This window comes from Podarcis raffonei, chromosome 11, assembly GCF_027172205.1.
Source record: "Podarcis raffonei isolate rPodRaf1 chromosome 11, rPodRaf1.pri, whole genome shotgun sequence".
Classification (NCBI taxonomy): Eukaryota; Metazoa; Chordata; class Lepidosauria; order Squamata; family Lacertidae; genus Podarcis; species Podarcis raffonei.
In genome coordinates, this window is record NC_070612.1 from 63,964,513 (window position 1) to 63,991,785 (window position 27,273).

The following is a 27,273-nucleotide window of genomic DNA, read 5'->3' on the forward strand; positions in this document are numbered from 1 at the left end:
ATTTTAGAATAACAGCAAAATCTTTCACTTGAGACAGACTGCCTCATCCTGTCTAATATGAAAGACAGCCTTATTATTGTTTTAAAATTAAGCATGCAGGGGTGGACTTTGGTAATCTTTCGTAATATAGTGCCCTGTGCTAGGCCAAAATTTGGTGCCTCCAATGGATCTTCTCAATTTTGTGCCCCCTCAGCTTGGAGCCCTGTGTGGAAGGACTGCTCACACCACCCTGATTCTGGTGTTGAAGCATGTGCTTACATTTGAAGCAATTTGGAAACTGAGGCAGGGTGTGAATGTGTGGGTCAGTCCTGCTGCAACTGCTTGTTCAAACAAGGTTTATGGTAATGATTACATTCACAAATATCTAGCAGTGTCCTAATGAGAAGGAAATAAGTCAGCAGAACATGATCTTTATGCTGGGTTTAGAGCCTTCAGTAAAAGTGCTTTTCAGGGGATGGATGAAAAAGACATTTTAAAAATGCAAAAAAGTGGCTTGAAAGGATGGTTGAGCAAACTGAGATAAAAGTGTATCTGTGCTCAATTTTCTACCCCATTCCCCAAATAATTCCTGAGTATTATTTAATGTCATCAGAGATGAAATGAATGGGTTTAGGCTTTGTTAAGAATTATGCTTTGCTTTGCTTGAAACATATTTATGAACAATGACCAGGATCCAAAAAGTCCAGTGTTCTGTTTGCACACCAGAGCATTTCCAGTCCCCTTCAATGTGCAGTGCGCTGTTCCCCTAAAAGGTGTCACCTGAATGTTGAAGTAGGATTGATGTCCATGAAGGATGCAGATTTTGGGGGGTGGGGGGAATCATCAACACCCCCCACCCCCATACCAAAGTATGGTATGGCTCTCATTGAAATCCTCATAATAGTTTATAATATGATGCCTAAAATTTTATGGGATAAACATTTAAAATCATAAATTTACCTCAGTACCTCAGTAAGTACTTGAGGTATGTGTACTATGACTGTATCTGTAGATTCTTGTTTAAGTCAGAGTTTTTTCCACAGACAAGTTTGTTTTTACTTTAGATCTTTGTGGCCTCTCTCACACATACATTATTGGCACAATACTTTTTTTGTATCTGATGTGTAATTGGTTTCTTTTGTGCAAATCAGAAACATACTAAAGAGAGTGAGCATGGCTTCACAAAAAGGCACCCCATTTTCACCCAATTATTCCAAGCTATAGAGTTACCAGCAGAGCATTTTGCAGCAAGCGGATCTAACTTTAGACAGAGCTTGAAAATGGCACCACCAATTTGCCAGCCACATAAACTTCTTCAATATTCCTGTCATCACCTGAAATCAGAAAAATGAAAGAGATGTATGCAATCTGTTCCGTCAGCCTTGATATCGATATTTTTCTAAGGACACAAACACACCATGTAGCTAAATTATGTACAGATTCACATGCTTCCAGGAACTGAACTTGACACCAGGACTTAGTTTATACTAGTAATTTCCCAAGTGCACATAGAAGGGGGGGCACATTAACCATCTCCCCCCCTCAACTGTTACGAATGTTCTCCTGGCCATCTCTTTTGCCAGGCAACTTGTTGGATGATGACCCCAGATGTTAAGGGGACATCTCTTTATAGAGATTCAATAATGCCTATTGAAATCAATTACAGTACATTCAATAGATTTCAATAGGGTAAATTTAACCATATAAAAATAAATAAATAAAATCTGGGAAGGGGAGGGGGTGAAATAATAATAATAATAATAATAATAATAATAATAATAATAAAAATCTTACATTTTGAAAGAAAGTTTTAACAAAAAGAGCACCTTCAACGCTTGTAGCAGAAAGATACTCATTTTGCAATTAGATGAAAACATCTGTATAGCAAGAACTGATACATACCCAGATATAGGAATTTCTGGATCATATCCTAAAAATATGGGAGAAGAAACAATTATTCAAAAGCAGTTCCTCCTTTGTAATTAAAGCAGCAAGATAAAAAGACTAATAGTAGCCTTTAAAAAACTAAGCAATATTAACATTTTAAAAGCAAAATCCAGATCCAACATAGCTATTTCCTTTAAAGACATGTGAGAATGAAGAATATTATAGAATGTTGAAAAATTACATTAATCAATCCTCAGCTGTAGATACCTTTTATTCAGTTGTTTCTTACACTGCCATATTATCCTATTCAGAGGTTGTTTTAGGTGGCGCGATTGCAGGGGTGACACTGGTCACCATGCTGCAACGGGAGCCAAAACAACGCTTTATAGCTCAGGCCTTTGGAAATAATATTGCCTGAAATGAACTAATCCAGTTTTTGTCAGTTTTCCAACAGGAATCTTCTGCAGACAATGGGTTGGATCCAGAGACAATTAAGCAGAACTCTATTCATGCAACAGGGTTTTGCTGGTTTTTCCTACCACCATTACAAGCCACTCTTGAAGATAACCCTGGAAGGGTGTGGGTCATGGGTTGTAGAACAGTTTAGAAGTGAGTTTAGAAGTGAGTAATTCAGTGTGGCGGGCATGTGCAAGTGGTAGTGCTTTCCTGTTCATGCAAGACATTCCTGGATCCAAGCCATTTAATTAATCAATATTAAATGGAACAAAAGAACAAAAGAAATTCCTTAGCCATAATTCTGTTGGGTAGAAGCCTAACCAACAAATTCTGTGGTGAGCAGCAAGCATCTTGTATAAGGGTTGCCAATAATCCACAGATATGAAGCAGCCAGAAAGCCACAAAGTCCAGCCCATTGGCCTAAAACAGGTTTCTCCAAACATGGTCAACGTATTTCCATAACACATTGTTCAGTTACCTCAAAAGCATCACAAGTGAACAGCTCAAAAGGACTGTCTGAGGCTTTGGTGTTGATAAGCAGTGCATCAAATTCTTTGCCAACTTCAAAGTTCCCAATCACAGTATCTAGCCCAAGGGCTATGAAAGAAATTTAAATAACAAATTACTCTTTTCTCATTCATAGAATAATAATGATGATGATGATGATGATGATGATGATGATGACAATAATTTATTTATTTATATTCTGTCCTCCCCAGCCAAAGCTGGGCTCAGAGTGGCTAACAACAGTAAAAACAGCACAGTTTCATAAAATCACAGTCAATTAATTGAAATACATTCTAAAATAAATTCAGAATCAAATTAATGGCAACCATTGGGCTAGAGTTCTATGAGGATTACAGAAGGAGAAAGGGGTCAGGCTGTGCCTTGGCCAAAGTCCTGGAGGAACAGCTCTGTCTTGCAGGCCCTGTGGGAAAATGTCAAGTCCTGCAGGGCCCTAGTCTCTTGTGACAGAGCGTTCCACCAGATTGGGGCCGAAAAAGCCCTGGCTCTGGTCAAGGGCAGCCTAATCTCCCTGTGGCCCGGGACCTCCAAGATGTTTTTATTTGAAGACCATAAGGTCTTCCATGGGACATACCAGGAGAGGCGGTCCCGTAGGTATGAGGGTCCCAGGCTGTAGAGGGCTTTAAAAGTTAAACCTGCAAACAAACATATGAAAACCTACTAACAAACATCTGATTCATTAAGTTGCAAGTATGATAACTTGTAATGGGAAGAAAAGAGTTATAGCATTTATGTTAGGAAATATAGCAAAAGTGAAGGTCAATATGGAGTTTTAATGTGTATCAGAGCGGGGGGGTCATAAGGTAGATCAGGCTTTACTGGTAGATCTCTGGGTGATTTACAATAGATCAAAAAGGGCTTCTGGCTCCCAACTGTTGAACAAATCAACAAAACGACTTTTCCTGTCTGTATTAGGCTGTGGAGATGGAAAAAAACTAAGCAGCAATGGACTTTTGTGTTAAAGAACTGTGAGCTCAGCTCAGTTCTAGCACAGAAAACAAAACCCCAGGCTAAGAATGTGCTCTGAGGCACCAGTATGTTTTTTCCATGTGGCTCTGATTTGTAGATCTTTGGTTCTAGTTTTAAAAAAAAAAAAGATCCAACAAGCCTGAAGCCTGCCCACCTCTGTATTACGATGGTGATGATGACAGATCAATAGATAGAGGATATTATTGAAAATTAATTTCTCTATTTAGCTTTATTTTACTATACTGATGCAAATGCTATGAATATAACTTTGAATTGTAATGGGTTTAAATTAAAAAACACTACAATTTACGTACATTCTAAGAGACTTGCACAGTTCCTCTTCTTCTCAAAGGCCAAACCAACAGTGTAGATTTACATCAGTTATGGTTTTACAGCAGTTTAGCTGACTGCCATGACCCCAGCATCTAATTCCTCACCTTCAGCGAACAAGGTTGGGAATTCAGAATAAGTATTGCAGCTTCTGGGAGCTTGCAACCAAGAGCTAGTGAACAGGACTCGCAAACGGGTGTTTGCAAGGATTGCTGGAGGAGACTGAAGAGAAGCTTGTGCCTTGCGGATTCTAGCTGGTTGCTTGAATGAAGAAGAGGAAGAGTTTGGATTTGATATCCCGCTTTATCACTCCCCTAGGGAGTCTCAAAGCAGCTAACATTCTCCTTTCCCTTCCTCCCCCACAACAAACACTCTGTGAGGTGAGTGGGGCTGAGAGACTTCAAAGAAGTGTGACTGGCCCAAGGTCACCCAGCAGCTGCATGTGGAGGAGCGGAGACGCGAACCCGGTTCCCCAGATTACGAGACTACCGCTCTTAACCACTACACCACACTGAGCTGTTTAGAAGCTTGACTGAGTGCAGGGCTGGGCCTGAGGGTTCTGCTGGAGCACGTGATCTGAGGGGGAGGAGCTACTGCTGAGAGGAAGTCAGGCTGAATGCGGAAATGAGTTGAGGAAGGAGTTAGCAGCCGGCAGCAGTGCAACTTCGCTCATTGCAGCTTCTGGTTGCTCAGAAACAGGGTTGTTTGTGAGGGTGTTTAGAGGGGGAATTTAAGGGGAGGCCCAGAGTATTGTCTCTCAGTGTGCAAAGGACCAAGGGACAAGGAGGGCAAGTGAGCTGCTGCAGTGACCTGCAACACCTGTGCTATGTTTGTCTTTCTGCCGGAGATCATGCAAGAGCACACCTGTAGCAGGTGCAAGCTGGTTGTCTTGCTGGAAGAGAAGGTGCAGCAACTTGAGGCTCACCTAGCCTCATTCTAGCTACAGGACAACATGCAGAGTTACTTGATAGAGCTGAGTGGACTGTGATGGAACAGCAACACTGCACTACAGTTCCCCAAGCTCCCTAGAGAGAGAGAGAAGTGGATATGGAACTATGTTATTATATAGTATGATATTATATTATATTTAGTACGATAAGCCCAAGGATACATCTCAAAACCAGGGCTCTTTCCCACTGGGAAAGGCTACTTTACCAGATGGAGGGGGACGCCATTCCTGACTGGAGACAGGCAGGGTCTTCAGCTTGCCAGGTCCTTTCCAGAGGGGACGAGCCCTCCCGTTTCTCCAGACTGACCCTGCCTGCTGCAAGGGATGGTTGTGTCTTTGTGTCTCTCTCTCTGTGTGTGGAAAGAAACACTTGCCTGAGGGCTTGTTTTTTGTGGATTTTCCCTTGTCTATTCTTCTCCTTATTCCCGTTTGCTAACAGGATCATCTTTCTGAGTGAGTTTTTCTGGGCACTTATGAATGCAACTTGCTTTAGTCCCATTTATTCCTGACATAATGGGCAGTGAAATGGAGATCCCTATTATGAAAATATGTGAGTAGATTCTTGTCTGCCTACCTTTATAAATAGCTTGGAAAGATTGATCATTTCAGAATATTTGAATGGAATTCAGGTACTGAAAGCTATTTATAAATTGAGACCAAGGTAGTTCCATCAAGCATTTAGTTTATATATACTGTAAAATAATAACTATTGTAATCTGACTTCAAGAAACATTGTTTGCCCGACACCCGTCAACACTAACACTGCTATTGCTAGGCTTTACAATATAAAAAAGAGTCAGGTCTTGGGAGATGTTAGGTAATCAAAGGATATTTCATTTGTTTTCCAGTTCTTATATGCAATAAATATTATTTACTATACCTCAGCATAAAATGCAACAGCACAAAATTTATTGTTTTACAAATTGCATGGAAAGCAAGAGCATTTCAGCCACAGAAAGTGAAATAGAATAAGGAGGGGGAAATGACTTTTTTAATTGTACCAATCTTGTTTTAATAATACTGAACGTTAGGCACTTAGTAAAATATTGTCAGCGTGGCAGTGTGTTACTTTTTTCAGTGATATCTTTAGTGCAGTTTTCACATTAAACACAAGAGGGTGGTAAGAGGTTAAAAATGATTTTTAAAAGGTTTATTCGACTATGTTTGAAGCAAGAGGAAGAATAAGCAATAGGATCTCTGTGGGGGGAACACGGAGAAATGCTATTGGGTGACAGAGAAAAGGCAGAACTCCTCAACACCTACTTTGCCTCTGTCTTCACCCCAAAGGAAAGTGATGCCCAACCTGGTGATAACAGAATAAATGATGTAAGAAGGGACCTGCAGCCCAAGATAGGAAAATAAATATTAAGGGAACACCTAGCTACTTTAAATGAATTCAAATCTTCAGGGCCTGATGAGCTGCATCCAAGGGTACTAAAGGAAGCTTGTGGATGTAATTTCAGAGCCTTTATCTATTATCTTTGAGAATTCTTGGAGAACAGGTGAGGTCCCTACAGACTGGAGGCGGGCAAAGTTTGTCCACATCTTCAAAAAGGGGAGAAAGGAAGACCCAGGTAACTACTGACCGGTGAACGTGACATCAATACCAAAGAAGGTCCTAGAACAGATAGTTCAACAGTCGGTCTGTGAGCATTTAGAAAAGGGTGCTGTCATTACTAAGACTCAGCATGGGTTTCTCAAAAATAAGTCATGCCAGACCAATCTGATTTCTATTTTTTGGGGAATTACAAACTTGGTGGATCAGGGAAATGCTGTGGACATAGTGTATCTTGATTTCAGTAAGGCATTTGACAACGTCCCCCATGATATTCTCGTGAGGAAGCTGGTAAGATGTGGGTTGAACGAAGTAGCTGTGAGGTGGATTTTTAGCTGGTTGACTGACCAAACCCAAAGAGTACTCATTAATGGTTCCTCGTTGTGGCATTTGCCCATTCACTGTGATTTTGTTTGTACAGGGGGGTGGAAATGGTTAATGTAGATTGACCAATGAGAAAGCTCAGAGGCAGAGCCTACCTGGTTTTGAGGCTCAGCCCAGGGGTTTCACCATTGGGAGATAGAGGAGTCCGAGTCAGACAGAGCCAGTAAAAGACAAACATAGCAGTTGTGACAGCTAGAGTGAGAGACAGGGATAGAACTGAGAGAGAAGAGTGTGACAGTGGGAGATAGTGCCACATCTAGTTATGGGCGTGCATTTGAGAAACCGTTCTGAATATATTTAAAACTTGTTTGTTCTTCAATAAACTTTAAACTTTGTTGTTGACATTACAACCTGACCGAGACTCAGTATTTCACCAGAAGAAACCTGGTTGGTGGCAGTGGAAGAATAAAGCAGTGGTGTACAGGTCAATAGTCCGTGAAACGACCGGGGGCTCTGTACGAAGGCCACACTCGTCATCCTGGGGAAAAGTGACCAGGGGGGGGCCACAGGGTTCTGTCCTGGGCCCGTTGTTGTTTAACGTCTTTATAAATGACTTGGATGAAGGAACTGAGGCGATGCTCATCAAATGTGCAGATGACACTAAACTGGGAGGGGTAGCTAATGCTACAGAAGACAGAATCAGAATTCAAAATGACCTTAACAGATTGGAAATCTGGGCCCAAAAGAACAAAATGAATTTCAATAGGGACAAATGTTGGGTTCTGTACTTAGGCAGGAAGAACCAGATGCACAAATACACGATGGGGGACACCTGGCTTACTAGCAGTACATGTGAAAAGGATCTAGGGGTCTTGGTGGACCACAAGCTTAACATGAATCAACAGTGTGACGCAGCAGCAAAAAAAGCTAATGCTATTCTAGGCTGCATCTAACATGTAATTCACGTTTGACCCCACTGAGAAATTTGTATCCTGTGTTGCCATTGAGATGAATTTTCACCTAGATGAATAGACCTGAGAAGACAGGGGATAGTTTCCATGTCATGCCTTTACATCACACTACTTTTAAACATCAACTTATTCCCCTAAAACACAGCTCTTCTCACCAGAAATCTGAGCCCTCAAGCATGAGTATGCAGAAGCCCTAAGTCCAAAATGGAAAATTCATTCAGAACAAAATCAAGTATCAAATATGAAATTCAAATTTTGAGAAATTCATATTATCAGACAGCCAGAAGGAAATCTTGTCAATTTAGAATATGAGGGAAGAATGTGTATTGCCTCTAACTTTGCACAAGTAGCTCCTTGATAAACCAAAGTTTTGACAGCTGTGCGTTCTAGGGTAGAGAAGTAAAAGAAGAAGAGGAGCTCCATTACCTTGACTCCCTCCAAGAGTTGCTAGTTGGAAAACTTCCTTGAGAGTTAAGCACGTTTCATCCTCTTTGTTAATATGAATGATGTTAGATACCATAATTGCCTTTCTGATAGCATCAAGCATAGAGGCTGAGTAGCCACCAGCAACATCTGAAATAGAACAGAAAATTAAAAGCATAGCCTGGAAGGAACAGTCTTCAGGTGAAAACATGAGTTCCATTAAATATGTGGGGGGGGGGTCCTTAGCATGGCGCAGCTGTGTTACGGAGCGGATATGAGCAGAAGCCTGTTGAGCAGCCTTGGTTACAACCCAGAATTCCTGCCTGCAGACAGGCGGAAAGAGGCACCCCATCGCTCCATCAGGGGTTTTGTTTCTTTTTAAACTTTAAATGCTTTTAAAATCTCTATTCAATAAGCAAATGGGGGGGGGGGAGTGTGGCCCTTTGTTAGCAGATGTTCCACGTGAAGATGCCTGTGAGTCTTTCCAAAATAAGCAGCTACGGAGTCAATGGCTCACCTGTGCCCAGGCCCAGCTTCACGCGATGCTGCAGAACCTTCCTTGCGTTTAAAAGGCCACTGCACAACCTGGATGGGAAGCAGGAGAAGGGGGAAATGTGCCATCTTCACAAACCAAAAAACCCATGTGTTGTCAAATGAGGCTATTGGAAGTCTTTCATAAAGGGAAGCCTAGAAAAAAGGTTTTATATAAACCTTGGCTAAGAAAAAGAGAGTTTTCTCCCATTACTTCCATTCTTTGTTGTTTCACTGTTTGGAACTGAGGTGTCCCACATATTCCCGTGACTGTAAGTTGTTTTAATTGTTTTTAATTCTGAATTATTATTATTAGTAGTAGTAGTATGTGTTTTTTTCAGTTTTTCAGTTACATCTTCTTGTCCATACCATACACAATAAATCTATTTGACTTCCCACCCAGCATTTCATGACATCTTATTTGGCTGGATAGACATTAGTTCAGGCATAGGCAAACTCAGCCCTCCAGATGTTTTTGGCCTGCAACTCCCATGATCCCTAGCTAGCAGGACCAGTGGTCAGGGATGATGGGAATTGTAGTCCCAAAACATCTGGAGGGCTGAGTTTGCCTATGCCTGCATTAGTTCCTTCACCCAATTTTCCACACACTTATATTTTATAAGGTCACAAAGTAACCCCTACTTTGAGGTCCAATTTTTGTAAATATTCCCCTAGGTTCTCCCACTCACTCCTTGTCACTTTATTGTCTTGATTTCTTATTTTAGATGCCATACTGGCAAGCTCTGCATATTCAGTTAATTTGTATTGCCATTGTTCTTTCCCTAGGATTTCTCTTAATTTCTAATAACTTGCATATATTTGCTGCCACTGTTGCATATAAAAATGGGTTGTGGGCTTTCTTAGGTAATTCATTCCCAATTACACCTAGAAGAAATGCTTCCGTTTACATTTCCACCATAAATAAATAAAGGAAAAAAGGAACCCTCTACTTCCAAACATTTCTAGCACACTTTTGAATTTTTTGGGTACATTTTAGTCAGCTTATCCAGTGTCAAATACCATCTACTGTATACTGCATTTTTTCTAATTTGGTAACATGCCGAAAAGTTCATTGTTCATTGCCATAATTTGTGTCTCATCCAAACCTTATATAAATTCCTTCTAATCATGTGATTTAAAAATCCTCTGTGCACCCTAGTTTTCTAATAATAATAATAATAATAATAATAATAATAATAATAATAATAATTTATTATTTATACCCCGCCCATCTGGCTGGGCCTCCCCAGCCACTCTGGGCGGCTTCCATAAAAACCAAAAATACAGTAAAATATCACACGTTAAAAACTTCCCTGAACAGGGCTGCCTTAAGATGTCTTCTGAATGTCAGGTAGTTGTTTATCTCTTTGACATCTGCTGGAAGGGCGTTCCACAGGGCGGGCGCCACTACCGAGAAGGCCCTCTGCCTGGTTCCCTGTAGCTTTGCTTCTCGCAATGAGGGAACCGCCAGAAGGCCCTCGGCGCTGGACCACAGCGTCCGGGCAGAATGATGGGGGTGGAGACGCTCCTTCAGGTATACTGGACCGAGGCCGTTTAGGGCTTTAAAGGTCAGCACCAACACTTTGAATTGTGCTCGGAAACGTACTGGGAGCCAATGTAGGTCTTTCAAGACCGGTGTTATATGGTCTCGGCGGCCGCCCCCAGTCACCAGTCTAGCTGCTGCATTCTGGATTAGTTGTAGTTTCCGAGCCACCTTCAAAGGTAGCCCCACGTAGAGCGCATTGCAGTAATCCAAGCGGGAGATAACCAGAGCATGCACCACTCTGGCGAGACAGTCCGCAGGCAGATAGGGTCTCAGCCTACATACCAGATGGAGCTGGTAAACAGCTGCCCTGGACACAGATTTGACCTGTGCCTCCATGGACAGCTGTGAGTCCAAAATGACTCCCAGGCTGCGCACCTGGTCCTTCAGGGGCACAGTTACCCCATTCAGGACCAGGGAATCCTCCACACCTGCCCGCCTCCTGTCCCCCAAAAACAGTACTTCTGTCTTGTCAGGATTCAACCTCAATCTGTTAGCCGCCATCCATCCTCCAACCGCCTCCAGACACTCACACAGGACCTTCACCGCCCTCACTGGTTCTGATTTAAAAGAGAGGTAGAGCTGGGTATCATCCGCATACTGATGAACACCCAGCCCAAACCTCCTGACGATCTCTCCCAGCGGCTGCATGTAAATGTTGAAAAGCATGGGGGAGAGGACAGAACCCTGAGGCACCCCACAAGTGAGAGCCCAGGGGTCTGAACACTCATCCCCCCCCCACCACTTTCTGAACACGGCCCAGGAGGAAGGAGCGGAACCACTGTATGACAGTGCCCCCAGCTCCCAGCCCCTCAAGACGATCCAGAAGGATGTTATGGTCGATGGTATCAAAGGCCGCTGAGAGATCCAGCAGAACTAGGAAACAGCTCTCACCTTTGTCTCTAGCCCACCGGAGATCATCAACCAGTGCGACCAAGGCAGTTTCAGTCCCATGATGAGGCCTGAATCCCGACTGGAAGGGATCCAAATGGTCCGCTTCTTCCAGGCGTGCCTGGAGTTGTTCGGCAACCGCTCGCTCAATCACTTTGCCCAAGAATGGAAGATTTGAGACTGGGCGATAGTTGGCCATCGTGGCCGCATCTAAAGATGGTTTTTTAAGAAGCGGTTTAATAACCGCCTCTTTCAGCGGGTCTGGGAAGGCTCCCTCACGGAGGGAAGCATTCACCACCCCACAAAGCCCATCGCCCAGTCCTTCCCGGCTAGCTTTTATAAGCCAGGATGGGCTGGTGGTTGGTTTCACTCATCCAAGCAGCCTGTCCACATCCTCGGAGGTAACAGATTGGAATTGATCCCACTCAACTTGACTAGACAGAACTCTAGCACTGTCCCGCCCCGGCCCTGCTCCCACGGTGGAGTCTACTTCTTCCCGAATCTGAGCGATTTTATCTGCAAAAAACTTTGCAAAATCATTGCAGGAGAACATGTGGCCCATACTGGGCCCCAATGTTGCAGGTGGTTCCGCTAAATTGTGAACCACCTGAAAAAGTCTCCTGCTGCTGTTTTCTGCAGATGCAATAGAGGCGGTGAAGAAATTCTTCTTCGCTGTCGCTATCGCCACTTGGTAGGCTCGACGTTGAGCTCTAACCTGTGTCCGGTCAGATTCGGAATGAGTTATCCGCCACCGGCGCTCTAGCCGTCTCAACGATTGTTTCATTGCCCTCAGATCCGTGGAAAACCACGGGGCTGTCCGGGCTCCATGCAATCGGAGAGGGCGCTTCGGAGCCAAACAGTCAATAGCCCTGGTTAACTCCACATTCCAGCGGGCCACCAGGGAATCAGCTGAAAGGCCATCAACATGGGATAAAGCATCCCCTACCACTCTCTGGAAACCATTTGGATCCATTAAGTGGCGGGGGCGGACCATCCGAATTGGTCCCACCTCCCTGCAGAGGGGATGGGTCGCAGAGAAGTCCAGTTGCACCAGGAAGTGATCTGACCATGGCACTTCTTTCGTTTCGCTTTTACTTAGTGTCAGATCACCAACATCCATAGAGGTAAACACCAGGTCCAAGGCATGTCCGCGGCTATGGGTTGGGCCAGACTTATTCAGGGACAGCCCCATGGAGGCCATGCTTTCCACGAAGTCCCTAGCGGCCCCTTGTAAGGTCATGTCGGCATGGATGTTAAAATCCCCTAGGACGACCAAGCTACGTGTCTCCAGGAGAACATCCGCCACGACCTGAAGCAGCTCGGGCAGGGAATCCTTGGTGCAGCGGGGAGGTCAGTACACCAAAAGGAATCCTGTACTGCCCCTATTGCCCAACTTCCAGAACATGCACTCGGAAAACTGGGTCTTCCCAAAGGTACGCATGTCATCTGTAGATCAGGTCAGCTCCTTCTAAGTCCAGCACATTTATATCCTTCAATTTGATCCACTCCTTCATCCAGCTTAGGCAGGCTACTTCATAATATAATTTCAGACCTGGGAGAGCAAACCTCCCTCTGTGATCCTCATCTATTAATATTTTGTATTTGATCCTTGGGGTTTTTCTTTGCCATAAAAAGTTTAGTATATCTTTTTTCCATTTTGTGAAGCAGTTGGTGTTGGATATCACTAGTAGTGATTGGAAAAAATATATAATTTTGGGAAAGACATTCATTTTAACTACAGAATCCTGCCCCCAAAAGACAAATTCATTCACTTCCATTTTTAAAGTCTTTTTTATCTCAGTCCACACTCTATTATAATTATCTTGAAATAGATTCAGATTTTTGGATGCAATCCACATTCCTAAGTATTTAATTTTTCATTCCATTTTGATTCCTAGGTCATTTTCCAGTTCTCTCTCTGTTTGATTATTTATATTCTGAGTTAACTTTTGGCTTTTTATTATACAGAATCCTGCTAGATTGTCAAATGTTGTGATAGCTTCCAAGGCTATTGGTAAACTTATGGATGGGTTCTCTACCGTTATTACTCTGTCGTCTGCAAAGGCCTTAATTTTATACGTTCTCTGTCCAATCCATGTGCCTTTTATTCTCTTCTTCTCCCTAATCTTTCTTGTAAGTACTTCCAATACCAAATTAAATAATAATGCAGATAAGGGACATCCTTGTCTTGTACGTTTTTTTATTTGAAATTTGTTGGTGATGTTTTTGTTAATAACTATGTTTGCTGTTTGTTGCCTTAACAGCATTTGTAAAGGCTGGTCCAAAGTCCATATAGTCTAGAATCTTTGTCATGAAGATCCATAAAATGTTATCAAAGGCCTTTTCTGCATCTAGAGACAGGATTGCTGCTTGCTTCTCCCTCCTTTTTTCCACGTATTCAATTATATCCAAGATATTTCTGTTTTTCATTTGTCTTGATGGCAAAAAGTCGGCTTGGTCTTTGTGGATTACCATATTCAATACCGTCATCATTCTCTTAGCCATAATGTTTGCAAATAATTTATAATAATTGTTTAATGGAGATATTGGCCTGAAGTTCTTTGGGTGTGGAGCTATGTATCTTGTTTTGGAATTAAAGTTATACCTGCCTTTTTCCATGAAGGTGGAACTGGGTTCATTACCTCTGTCATTGGTCGTGCTAGTGTTTCTTAGAATCATAGAATCATAGAATCATAGAGTTGGAAGAGACCACAAGGGCCATCGAGTCCAACCCCCTGCCAAGCAGGAAACACCATCAGAGCACTCCTGACATATGGTTGTCAAGCCTCTGCTTAAAAACCTCCAAAGAAGGAGATTCCACCACACTCCTTGGCAGCAAATTCCACTGTCGAACAGCTCTTACTGTCAGGAAGTTCTTCCTAATGTTTAGGTGGAATCTTCTTTCTTGTAGTTTGGATCCATTGCTCCATGTCCGCTTCTCTGGAGTAGCAGAAAACAACCTTTCTCCCTCCTCTATGTGACATCCTTTTATATATTTGAACATGGCTATCATATCACCCCTTAACCCCCTCTTCTCCAGGCTAAACATGCCCAGCTCCCTTAGCCATTCCTCATAAGGCATCATTTCCAGGCCTTTGACCATTTTGGTTGCCCTCCTCTGGACACGTTCCAGTTTGTCAGTGTCCTTCTTGAACTGTGGTGCCCAGAACTGGACACAGTACTCCAGGTGAGGTCTGACCAGAGCAGAATACAGTGGCACTATTACTTCCCTTGATCTAGATGCTATACTCCTATTGATGCAGCCCAGAATTGCATTGGCTTTTTTAGCTGCCGCGTCACACTGTTGGCTCATGTCTAGTTTGTGGTCAACCAAGACTCCTAGATCTTTTTCACATGTAGTGCTCTCAAGCCAGGTGTCCCCCATCTTGTATTTGTGCCTCTCATTTTTTTTGCCCAAGTGCAGTACTTTACATTTCTCCCTGTTAAAATTCATCTTGTTTGTTTTGGCCCAGTTCTCTAATCTGTCAAGGTCGTTTTGAAGTGTGATCCTGTCCTCTGGGGTGTTAGCCACCCCTCCCAGTTTGGTGTCATTTGCAAATTTGATCAGGATGCCCTTGAGTCCATCATCCAAGTCGGCCCAAGACAGAACCCTGTGGCACCCCACTAGTCACTCTTCTCCAGGATGAAGAGGAACCATTGATGAGCACCCTTTGGGTTCGGTCAGTCAGCCAGTTACAAATCCACTGAGTGGTAGCATAGTCAAGACCGCATTTTACCAGCTTCTTTACAAGAATATCATGGGACACCTTGTCAAATGCCTTGCTGAAATCAAGGTAGGCTACATCCACTGCGTTCCCTTCATCTACCAGGCTTGTAATTCTGTCAAAAAACGAGATCAGGTTAGTCTGACATGACTTATTTTTCAGAAATCCATGCTGACTATTGGTGATCACAGCATTCCTTTCTAGGTGCTCACAGACTGTTTGCTTAATGATCTGCTCCAGAATCTTCCCTGGTATTGATGTCAGACTGACTGGGCGGTAATTATTTGGGTTCTCTCTTTTCCCCTTTTTGAAAATAGGGACAACATTTGCCCTCCTCCAGTCTGCCGGGACTTCGCCTGTTTTCCAGGAATTCTCAAAGATGACTGCCAGTGGTTCTGAAATCACATCTGCCAGTTCTCTTAATACTCTTGGATGCAGTTCATCTGGCCCTGGAGACTTGAATACATCTAGACTAGCCAAGTATTCTTGTACCATCTCCTTAGTTATTCTGGGCTGCGTTTCGTCTGCTGAATCCTTTGCTCCAAATTCTTCAGGTCGGGCATTGTTTTCTTTATCGGAGAAGACTGAGGCAAAGAAGGCATTGAGAAGTTCAGCCCTTTCTGTGTCCCCTGTTTGCATTTCACCATCTTCTCCTCTGAGTGACCCCACTGTTTCTTTGTTCTTCCTTTTGCTATGAACATACCCATAAAAGCCTTTTTTGTTGCTTTTAACCTCTCTAGCAAGCCTGAGTTCATTCTGTCCTTTAGCTTTTCTGACTTTGTGTCTACACGTGCTGGCTATTTGTTTGAATTCCTCTTTGGTGGTTTCCCCCCTTTTCCATTTTTTGTACACATCCTTTTTTAATCTTAACTCAGTTAAAAGTTCTTTAGATAGCCACCCTGGCTTCTTTAGGCACCTTCCATGTTTCCGTCTCATTGGTATTGCCTGAAGTTGTGCTTTTACTATCTCCCTCTTAACAAACTCCCAGCCATCATGAACTCCCTTTCCTTTTAGTATTACTGTCCATGGGATCTCACCCAGCACTTCCCTAAGGTTTATGAAGTCGGCTTTCTTAAAGTCAAGAAATTGAGTCCTAGTATGCTTGGCTGCTCCTTTCCGCTGTATAGTAAACTTCAGAAGAGCATGATCACTCGCGCCTAATGATCCTTCCACTTCTACCCCACTAACCAGGTCATCAACATTGGTTAGGACCAGATCTAAAATGGCTGTTCCTCTTGTTGCTTCTCCCACTTTCTGGACAATGAAGTTGTCTGCAAGGCCAGTGAGGAATCTGTTTGACCTTATGCTCTTGGCTGAGTTTGACATCCAACAAATATCCGGGTAATTGAAGTCCCCCATTACTACTATCTCCCTTCCTTTTGCATGCTTGGCCATCTGTTCCAGGAAGGCATCATCTATGTCCTCTGTTTGGCTTGGGGATCTATAGTAAACTCCCACAATGAGGTCACTGTTATTCTTCTCTCCCTTAATTTTGACCCAAATGCTCTCACTTTGGCTTTGAGGTTCTAAATCTTGGATCTCTTCACAGGTATACACATCCCTGACATATAACGCCACTCCTCCTCCTTTCTTGTCTGGTCTGTTTCTCTGAAATAGATTGTATCCCTCCATTATTACATTCCAATCGTGGGACTTATCCCACCAGGTTTCAGTGATTCCTATTATGTCATATTTAGTTTGCTGTACCAAGAGCTCAAGCTCATCTTGTTTATTTCCCATGCTTTGTGCATTAGTGTACAGACATTGAAGTCCATTAATCATTCCCCCGTGTCTCTTATTTAAGGATTTTTTCCTCCCACCACTAGGTCTGCGTGCTGTTTGCTCCATTCGGTCTATGACATTTGGATGATCATCTTCATCAATTGATAGACTCCTACCTTCAGGAGCACTGTCTCCCTCCCCCACATTAGTCAGTTTAAAGCCCTCCTGATGAGGTTTCTGAGATTTTTTGCAAAAACATTCCTCCCAACCGTTGTGAGGTGCAGCCCATTGCTTGCCAGAAGTCCATCTTCAAGAAACTGCATTCCGTGATCTAAGAATCCAAACTGTTCCTGTTTACACCATTTGCGAAGCCAGTTGTTCACTTCCACTATTTTCCCCTCTCTCCCTGGGCCATGTCGTTCAACTGGGAGGAGAAATGAGATGACAATTTGTGCATTTAATTGCTTTCCTGCCCAGAGCCTCGTAGTCTCTTTTGAACTTCTGGAGGCTATTGCTTGCAGTGTCATTGGTTCCCACATGAACCAAGAGGAAGGGGTATTTGTCAGTGGGTTTTATGATTCCTTGAAGTCGTTCAGTTACATCTTGGATCTTAGCCCCGGGGAGACAGCACACTTCCCGAGACATCTTGTCAGGCCCGCAGATCACTGCTTCTGTTCCCCTCAGTAGGGAATCCCCTATCACCACTACACGCCTCCTCTTAGGTCTGGTCAGGGTTCTTCCGTGAGCTGTCTGTTCCAAGGTCGCCTGGACATTCCCTGAGGACTGCCTTTGCTGCTCGTCTTCATATACCTGATCGACTGTAATGAGTCTGCTCTAATGGAGTCTGCTCTTCGTCTTCCATGCTAGGGGAAAGGACCTCAAAGCGATTGCGTATTTCTAAACAATCAGAGCGAATCCTGGGCCCCCTACTTCTTTGAGTCACGTTTCTCCATATATCTGGCTCCTGTGTTGGTGAACTCTCCTTCTCAGGGGAGTCCCCTGTCTCCTCCTTGGTGGAGACGGTGTGCTCTGTTGCTTCCAAGAAGAGCTCCAGCTCTCTAATTCTTTGGAGCGTAGCTACACGTTCTTGGAAGACTTTATAATACATCGGAAAAAATCCATCAGCTCCAAGCGATTTTCCTAACTTAGCTTTTTTCATGACTATATTAACCTCCAATTATTCAATTATTAATATTAAATATTAATATTGATTAATGTGAATAAGTAATATTAATTTCCGTGTGCTCTGGCTTCCATCACGGTGTCCCGTTGTGCCAGAAGCGGTTTAATCATGCTGGCCACGTGACCCAGGAAGCTGTCTGTGGACAAACACCGGCTCCCTCAGCCTGAAGTGAGATAGGCGCCGCCCGTAACCTTCCAGGGTTCCTTTACCTTTCTTGGAGTAATAATTCCAAAATTCACTTCTAATGTCTTTAGGGTTGGATATTATTCTGTCCCCTATTAGGACTTTGTTTATGATATTTGGTTTCCTTCCTTTTGATAATTGCCGTGCCAGGAGTTCACCAGGTTTATTAGCATGTTCGAATTGCTTTTGTTTTAAGGCTTTTATTTTTTGTTCTATTTCATTCTGTGTTGTAATTGCCGGTTGTGTTTGTAAGATTTTAATTTTCTGTGTGGTAGTTAGGGCTCTGGGCTTATCTATTACTGTCTTCTCATAGTTCTTCAGTTCATCCATTAGCTTTGATATTTCTTTTCTCTTTTTCCTATAAAAGACATTCTGTTGTTTTCCTTCAGATCATATAAATCTTTCGCCCATTCTGTATTTTAAATTGTCATAAACACCAACCCCAGGTCCTGCTGGTGAAGGGAAGTTTAGTATTAAAAGTGATAGCTGTACAATTATTATTATGTTCTTATGTTCTTTGTATACTGTGTTAGTTTTATGATGTTAGCTACCTGGAGCCCGGCTCTGGCTGTGGAGGGCGGGGTACAGATAGAATATTATTATTATTATTATTATTATTATTATTATTATTAAAGAAATGAGTGTTGCATGTTATATGCAAGAATCAGGTGTAATCAACACAATGCCTTCCAGATGCTTAGGACCCCAACTCCCATCAGCTCTGGCCAGCTTTAGCAATAGTGAGGGATGATGGGAGTTGTAGTCCAAAAACCTGAAGGTTACAGAGTTGACCACAAAAAACAGCAGAGTCAAGGAAATTCATGATGTGATAGCATCACATCACATGGTGAACATTCCTACATAGGTGTCAGGGAACTGCCATCGGAGAAACAGGAGGTGAAAGGGCTCACAGAGGCTGAGAGAGACTTATCAGCTGAGGAGGGAACCAGCAGGGGGAGAGGAGGAGCTCCAAGGGAAAGTGAGTCGGAGGGAGGGCTCAGAGACACGTCCAGCGAAAACAGTGGGGAGGTTTCAGGACCTCCCATAGGGACACCCACTCCTCGCTGGAAACTGTCATGCCGAGAGTCCAGAAGACGCGTTTCCGTTAAGGAACTTTTATGCTGGAAGAAGTTCCATAAACGCCCACTGTCTGATTCTACCAGCGACTGATGGAGCCATGCTTAAGGAGCTCCGTCACAGACAGAGGTTTGTGGACTTAGCCAAACTCTGAGGGACTAGGAACTTCACGCACAAGCAGCTCATCATCCCATCACAGCAATCAGACAGTCCCTGAAAGCGGCTTGTGCAGAGAGGCATCATGAGCAACCCAGCCGGAACCGCAGGAGCAGGAGGAGCTGGAGAGGGTCCAAGCCTGGAAGAAAGGTACCGGGTGTTGGAGGTCCAGCTAGCGCTGCAAACGGCGAGGCTAGAGGAGAGGAGGGCGCAGGATGCAGAAAAGGCAAAAGGCGCCCCACTAGCAAGAAAGATGCCAGGATTGGTGCAGAAGTTTGGGGGGGACCCCAGGAACTATCAAGCCTTTAGGACAGAGATGCAGTATGCTCTCAATCTGCAGTTTGACGACTTTCCCGACGAGGAATCGCGAGTGGCGTTTGTGGTGGGCCATCTCGAAGGGGGGGCGAGAGACTGGGTTAGACCCCTGATGGCAGGGAATAATGAAATCCTGAAGGACACGAGGAAGTTTTTTCGCGCCATGGACTTGATGTTTTCCAGCGAGATTGAGCAGGGAGTGGTGCGCAGACAGTTGATGGCTTGTAAACAGGGGAGCCGATCTGTTCGTGAGTACTGGACTGAGTTTACCATGCTGATACATAAATTGGGGTGGGACCTATCGGCGGAACCCATTCAAATGCTTTTCGAAGAGGGGCTTTCTTCGGCGGTGAAAGACGAACTTTCCCGGGCGCCCAGGGTGGAGTCTATGGACCAGCTGACCAAATCAGCGCTGACCATTGGAGCGCGCCAGGAGGCGAGAGCCTTGGAGAAGCGGGAAGGGAAAGGAGAGCGTTGGAGGGATTTCTGCATTCCAGAGATTCCGGAGCCAACTTTCCCGCCGGGAGAGCCGATGGAAATTGGAACAGTGCGCGCGCGCGCAGTTTCAAATCCCAGTGAAGGGTGGAAGAAGGAGGGGAAGAGCGCCAAGAAATGTTATCTCTGCCAGCAGCCAGGTCACTTTGCCAGTGTCTGCCCGCAAAGAAAGGAATGGCAAGGGATGGCGGGAGCTGTTGGGGGAAAGGAGGAGGAAGCCCAGGAGCAAGTAAAAGCCAACGCCTGGCTGACACCGTCAGGGCACAGCAGCCAGGCCAAGGAGCAGTAAAAGTGCCCACGCCGGAACCTCCAAGACCAGCCCTAGTGATAGAGGTGTTGCTAGAGCTGGCAAACGGACACCCACTAAAGACAAAGGCGCTATTGGACTCAGGCAGCTCCTGTAATTTTATTAGTAAGGAGTTTGCAGCTGAACACCAGATACAGACACTCCCTTTAAGTAACCCCCTGCAGGTGACCATGATCGATGGGAGGGAGCTGTTGGGAGAAGTTAGCCTACAGACCGTCCCAATGGTTATGAGGGTGGCCAGGCACACCGAAAGGATAGCGTTCAATGTGGCCACCCTGGGAGGGGCTCCCATTATTTTGGGAATGAGCTGGCTAGCGTTGCATGATCCGCTAGTGGGCTGGCATCAGAGAGTGGTCTCCTTTGGGTCAGCCCATTGCCTGGAACACTGCAAAGAGGGGAAGGCGCCAGAAGGGGCAAAAGCCTTTCTAGCAGGGACGGAAGTAACGGACAAAGGGAAGGTGCCCAAACAATACGCTGACCTGAGCAAGGTCTTCAGCGAAAGGGAAGCAGACAAATTACCACCGCATAGAGTCTTTGACTGCCAAATCAATCTAGTCCCTGGGGCCCAGCTCCCAGTGGGCAAGCTGTACGCCATGTCAGACAGGGAAATGCAGGAGTTAAGGGAGTTTATTGATAAAAACCTGAAGAGAGGTTTCATCAGAGAGTCCAGAGCAGTGGGGGGCAGCCCAGTGTTTTTTGTGGACAAAAAACACACGGATAAACCGAGACTTGTAGTGGACTTTAGGGCCCTAAATGCAGTGTCAGAACCAGTGGCTTTCCCCATGCCCAGAATTGATGACATTTTGACCAGGGTGAGGAAGGGAAAGATATTCACTAAACTGGACCTGAGGGGGGCATACAACCTGATACGGGTAAGGAAGGGGGATGAATGGAAAACCACCATGTTCACCCCTTTGGGGGCTTTTGAATATCTCGTTATGCCCTTCGGATTACAAGGAGGCTCAGCATGTTTTCAATCGTTCATGAACCACGTCCTGGGACCTCTGCTCTACAAGAATTGCGTGGCCTTCCTAGATGACGTGTTAATATATTCAGAGAATGAGGAGCAGCATGTAAAGGATGTCAGGGAAGTGCTGAGCCAACTGCAAGCAAACCAGCTGTGGGTGAAATTGGAGAAGTGTCAGTTTCACACCAAGGAGGTGGAATTCCTGGGGTACCGCTTGTCAGACAAGGGATTAGCCATGGATCCAGGCAAGGTCCAGGCGGTGCTGGAATGGAAGACGCCGAAAACAAAAAAGGATGTGCAAAGATTCTTAGGGTTTGGGAACTTTTACCGTAAGTTCATCAAGAACTTTGCCCACTTAACGGCTCCCATCACGGACTGTCTCAGCAGCAAGAAGAAATTTGTTTGGACGGCGGAGGCGGAGCGAGCATTTGAGGAATTGAAAAGGGCATTCGCTTCGGAAGAACAGCTCCTGCATGTGGATTTACAAAAACCAATGAGAGTGGAAACTGATGCATCAGACCGAGCGGTGGGGGCGGTGCTTCTTCAGCCGGGGAAGAATAAGTCGGAGTGGAGACCGTGTGCCTTCTTCTCGCGTAAGCTAAACAAATCCGAGAGGAACTACACCGTATATGACCGAGAACTACTCGCCATTCACGAAGCGTTCCGGAGATGGAGACACTTACTAATTGGTGCACAACATAAGGTGCAGGTGTGCACGGACCACAAGAATTTAGAGTATTGGAGAACGGCACGAGTGCTCAACCAACGACAAGTGAGGTGGGCCCAGGAGTTCTCCAAATTCCATTTTGAAATTTGCTATGTGCCAGGTCCAGAAAACGTCAGAGCGGACGCTCTCTCACGCAAACCTGAATATTTGGAGGGGGGGAGCACCCGAAGAGAGACATATCATCCCAGAGGACCGCTGGGTGTGTGGGGCGGCCTTGGTGGGGCAAAGGGAATTGGTAGAGGGAACGGTGAATGATGAATACACCCAGAATAAGCTCAGAGGTTTAACAAGAGAGGGAGAAGACCCCGGAGGTTTTGAAGAAAGAAACGGGGCATTGTATTACAAAGGGGCACTATATATACCCGAAGGGGAATTGAGAGGGAGAGTACTCAAACAGCTGCACGACAACCCCACAGCGGGGCATTTTGGGCAACACAAGACCATGTGGTTGGTTACCAGGGAATTTTGGTGGCCCAAGGTAAGGGAGGATGTACGGGAGTATGTAAGAAGGTGTGACCAATGCCAGAGAGCCAAAGGAGAAAGGCGGGCACCGGCGGGGTTATTAGAACCGTTACCCACACCAGAACGACCGTGGGAGGCGGTATCGATAGATTTTATGACTGATCTGCCGAAATCCAAGGGGAAAACCGCCATACTGGTCGTAGTAGACCTGTTAACTAAGATGGGCCACTTTGTAGCTTGCTCACATGCAGTCACGGCGGAAGAGACAGCGAAATTGTTTGTAGAACATATTTTTAGGCTGCATGGCGCCCCCTTGAGGGTGGTCTCAGACAGAGGGAAACAGTTCACGTCCAGGTTCTGGAGGAAGCTCATGAGCTTACTGCATGTAGAGGTCAATTTTTCGACTGCCAGGCACCCTGAAACCAACGGGCAGGCGGAGAGAGCAAACGGTATCCTCCAACAATACCTGAGGTGTTATGTCAATGACAGAGAGAACGATTGGGTCGAAAAGTTGGCGCTAGCGGAATTTGCCTACAATAATGCGGAGAATGTGTCCACCGGGATGAGCCCCTTTTTGGCTAATTATGGGTGCCACCCCAGGGCGTTTCCAGGGGGAGGAGGGGAGAGATGGAGTGTCCCGGCCGCCGAACATTTTGTAGAAGAAATGGAAGCGATCCATCGTCAACTCCAACTCAACTTAGAAAGGGCCAAAGAAGAATATAAGAGGCAGGCAGACAAGAACAGAAGGGAAGGTGAAACCATTAGGGTGGGGAGTCAGGTGTGGCTGTCAACCCAAGGGTTGCCGTTCAAGGGGGGTTGCAAGAAATTGAGACCCAAAAGATTGGGACCATTTGAGGTCATTCAACAGGTCAACCCAGTGGCTTTCAGACTCCGGTTACCGAACCACATGAAACTGCACCCAGTATTCCACAGGTCATTACTGTCACCGTATAGGGGGGAAGGTGAAGGGGTCTCCACACGGGGGCCAGTCTTAGAAGAAAGGGAAAGCAGCAACCATGTGGCGGAAATCATCGACTCCAGGTGGGAGGGTAATCAGGTGGAGTATTTGGTCGCGTGGGAAGGGGAACCTGAGTCGGAAAACGCCTGGGTGACGGCAGAGGAGGTCAATGACGAGATCTTGATCGAAACGTTCCACCAAAGGTTCCCCAGGAAACCTCAGTCAGTAGCGAGGTTCCGGAGGGAGTACTTTGGCACCACCGACGAGGAGGAGGAACTGGAAGGATTCAGGGAATCGGAGTTGGAAGAAGGAATAGACTCCGATGAGGAGGAGTACTTAGAAACCAGAAACAGCAACCGGTGGAGGGAAGTGTTCGAGACTTCGGAAGATGAGGGAGGTTCTTTCAGGGGTTTTGCTCCCTCGCCTCCCGCAGAGGAGGGGAGGGGAGGTGGTGAAGGGGGCCCTGGAGGGGAGGTGGATGTCAGGGAACTGCCATCGGAGAAACAGGAGGTGAAAGGGCTCACAGAGGCTGAGAGAGACTTATCAGCTGAGGAGGGAACCAGCAGGGGGAGAGGAGGAGCTCCAAGGGAAAGTGAGTCGGAGGGAGGGCTCAGAGACACGTCCAGCGAAAACAGTGGGGAGGTTTCAGGACCTCCCATAGGGACACCCACTCCTCGCCGGAAACTGTCACGCCGAGAGTCCAGAAGACGCGTTTCCGTTAAGGAACTTTTATGCTGGAAGAAGTTCCGTAAACGCCCACTGTCTGATTCTACCAGCGACTGACGGAGCCATGCTTAAGGAGCTCCGTCACAGACAGAGGTTTGTGGACTTAGCCAAACTCTGAGGGACTAGGAACTTCACGCACAAGCAGCTCATCATCCCATCACAATAGGTTATGGTGGAGAAAGGAGCAGTATTCATACTTGTGCAGGAACTAGGATGTCAGAGAATTCTGTCAGAAATGGGAGCAAAAAATGCCTCACTTTGCATGCTCATCCCAAGCCAGGAACAAAAATCAGACAAGTGAATATGAGCAATATTTACTATCTTTATTTTAATCTATGAATGTTATCTAAATAATTACATTATTTTCTGCATAGTTTTTAACCTTTCCTTCCACTGAAAGGCTTTGAAATTAATTAAACAATTAATTAAGAAATGAATAATGTAAGTTTTGGCTGGAAGCTGAACTGTAGGAAATGGAGACAGTGCTGATGGTGACAGAGAACAGGGTGGAAATCCTTCTTCCTTACATCCCTAGTAGGAACTCATACCATGTGATATTATCGCATTGTGAATTTTCTTTATTGTACTGTAAATCTACAAGACGACCCGGCTGGTAGCCAGATTCTGCGCCCAGATTTGTAGGCACAGAATAAAATAGCTTACTAGGGAAATGCTGAAGTCGTCCTTTGGGGTGCCTCAGGGTCAATTTTTTATGATAGCCCAAATCTCAGTTGTACGGATGTATGTATATATCTCAATTTTAACTCATGAGCTATTGCTGCGATCTGCTCCAATTGTATATTTTATCTTTATGAACGCTGTTTTTATTGTGTTATGTTATGTGAGCTGGTCTTTGACCGTAATAAATTCTCTATCTATCTACTGTAAATCAAAGGCTGCTGGTAGTGGGAGAATTTGCATCATGTGAAAGACACAACAGAGCATATTATTGGGGTGTCATTTTCAGAGGTATCTCCCTAGTACATTATATGTCTTGTTGTGGTCTAAGGCACCATGTTTCTGTTGGGATGCTGCCAGGGAGACACAGTCCATCATAGCCCCCAAGCCGGCTGCCGGACGATCCATCGATCTCCCATAGACACGCAGTATCAGCAATTAGCGACACGAAGCCTCAGAAATAGTATTCCACATTCTTTTTTCTTTTTCTTTTTTTATAAATTTTTATTCATATTTGCACATATATCCAGGAAAAACATAAACAAAAAATCCACCACATACCTTATACAAATTATATCCACTTCACAAATCATAAATAAAATACATAACTGAGTTAGTCTCAACTGAGCCTTGGACTTCCCTCCACTCCTTTGGTAAGTATTGAATAAATTATATAGTTGCGTACTTTTTAACTCTTTTACATAGGCCTTTCCCACTGTTAGAGTTATTTCAACCCCGCCAGTGTCACTTGAGATTTAGATTCCATATACATTAAATATTTCTTCCAATTATCATGAAATTTCTGTTCGTCTTGGTCCCTTAATCTTCCTGATATTCTATCAAGCTCAGCATAATTTATCATTTTAACCTGCCAATCACCTATGTTGGGTATTCTAATTTCCAATTTTGTGCTAACATAATTCTTGCAGCTGTCGTAGCATATAGAAACAAGATCTTGTCTTCTTTTTTAATTTCTTTACCGACCATTCCTAACAAAAAAGCTTCTGGCTTTTCGGGAAATGTATATTTCAAGATTTTTTTAAGTTCATTATAAACCAATTCCCAAAAGCCTCTCACTTTGCAACACGACCACCACATATGGTAGAGGTCACCTTCTACCTCTCTACATTTCCAGCATCTTTTATCCTTCAACTTATAAATCTTCGCTAATTTCACTGGTGTGTGATACCACCTGTAGATCATTTTCCACAGGTTTTCCTTTAGTGCCGTGCATGCCGTAAATCTCATATTCTTGTTCCATAGTTCCAACCACCTCTCAAAGTCGATGTTATATCCAATATCTATTGCCCACTTAGTCATAGCCTCCTTCACCTCCTCATCTTTTGTATACCACTCCAGCAAAATATCATACATCCTTGACAAATAGTATTCCACATTCTTAGGCTGGTGCACACTCTGTCAGCAGACTTCACACAGCAAAAGATGCACAGCAGGAGAGCATATTTACAAGTTTATTCAACGTTGGTCAGAACAAAGAAAAGACATGACCGCCTGCTTCAGCGTTCAGGCACGAAGAAGGAAACGAAAGCAACTGAAAACATAAACATCCTGTGCAACAGGAAATACGCAGACTCTGTGACTCACAGCCTGCTCCCTTTTAAGGTGGAACGGATATATCCTAACAGTTTCTTGCCAGTAGTGAGGAATGCAGCAGCAGCAGCAGCAGCAGCAACAACAAGCATGCCTCCCAGCTACTCCATTTCAGAGAAACTATCTGTTTTTGAAACTTTTCACTTCTTGTCTCAAAGAGAAAGTCCTGCCATCCCAATTTAATGCTGCAAACAAACAGGCGGCTTCATAGATTACTGCTCTACTTGTAGCTTTCAAAACAGCACTCACTATATCAATAAGAAAATCCCATAACTTCTCACAGCTCTTCCCTTCACTGCATCCCAATGCCAGTTCATTTTCATGCCTCAGGTTGACTTTTGGGCAGTGGCATAGCGTGGGTTGTTGGTGCCTGGGGCAGGGCAAGTGTTGCACCCCCTGGTGGGCTGGGCAGCTGGGGTAGAGGCACATGATGGGGGTGCATACATGGAGCTCCTCGCCCGCTGCCTCCGTCCACCTGCTGGACCCTGTTACGCCCCCCACAAATGTGCGCCCCCCCTGCCCTCCCTGTGCTTTGCCTCTACTGCCAGGGGCACAGGCACAGGGCTGGTAAAACAGATGGCCACTTCAGAGCACCCAGATTTATATCTGTCTTGGGGACATCTGGAAACAGGCTGCTTTGACCCTTCA

The 27,273-nt window shown here is 44.8% G+C and overlaps 1 protein-coding gene across 3 annotated transcripts in view; it reads right to left on the bottom strand.

Annotated features, from left to right (window-relative positions):
- Positions 1 to 396: 396 nt before the first annotated feature.
- GDA (guanine deaminase) overlaps positions 397 to 27,273 on the bottom strand; it is a 59,942-nt gene continuing 33,065 nt past the window's right edge. For 2 of the 3 annotated variants that reach the window (XM_053407783.1, XM_053407786.1), the window contains exons 10-14: positions 8,886 to 8,953; positions 8,372 to 8,518; positions 2,801 to 2,919; positions 1,882 to 1,909; positions 397 to 1,313 (exon numbers count right to left, since the gene is read on the bottom strand). In XM_053407783.1, coding sequence (XP_053263758.1) covers positions 1,243 to 1,313; positions 1,882 to 1,909; positions 2,801 to 2,919; positions 8,372 to 8,518; positions 8,886 to 8,953 — 433 coding nt within the window. In that variant the 3' untranslated portion in view covers positions 397 to 1,242. Of the gene's footprint in view, positions 1,314 to 1,881; positions 1,910 to 2,800; positions 2,920 to 6,339; positions 6,399 to 8,371; positions 8,519 to 8,885; positions 8,954 to 27,273 lie in introns of those variants that run through there. The other variant, XM_053407785.1, reaches the window with a different exon arrangement.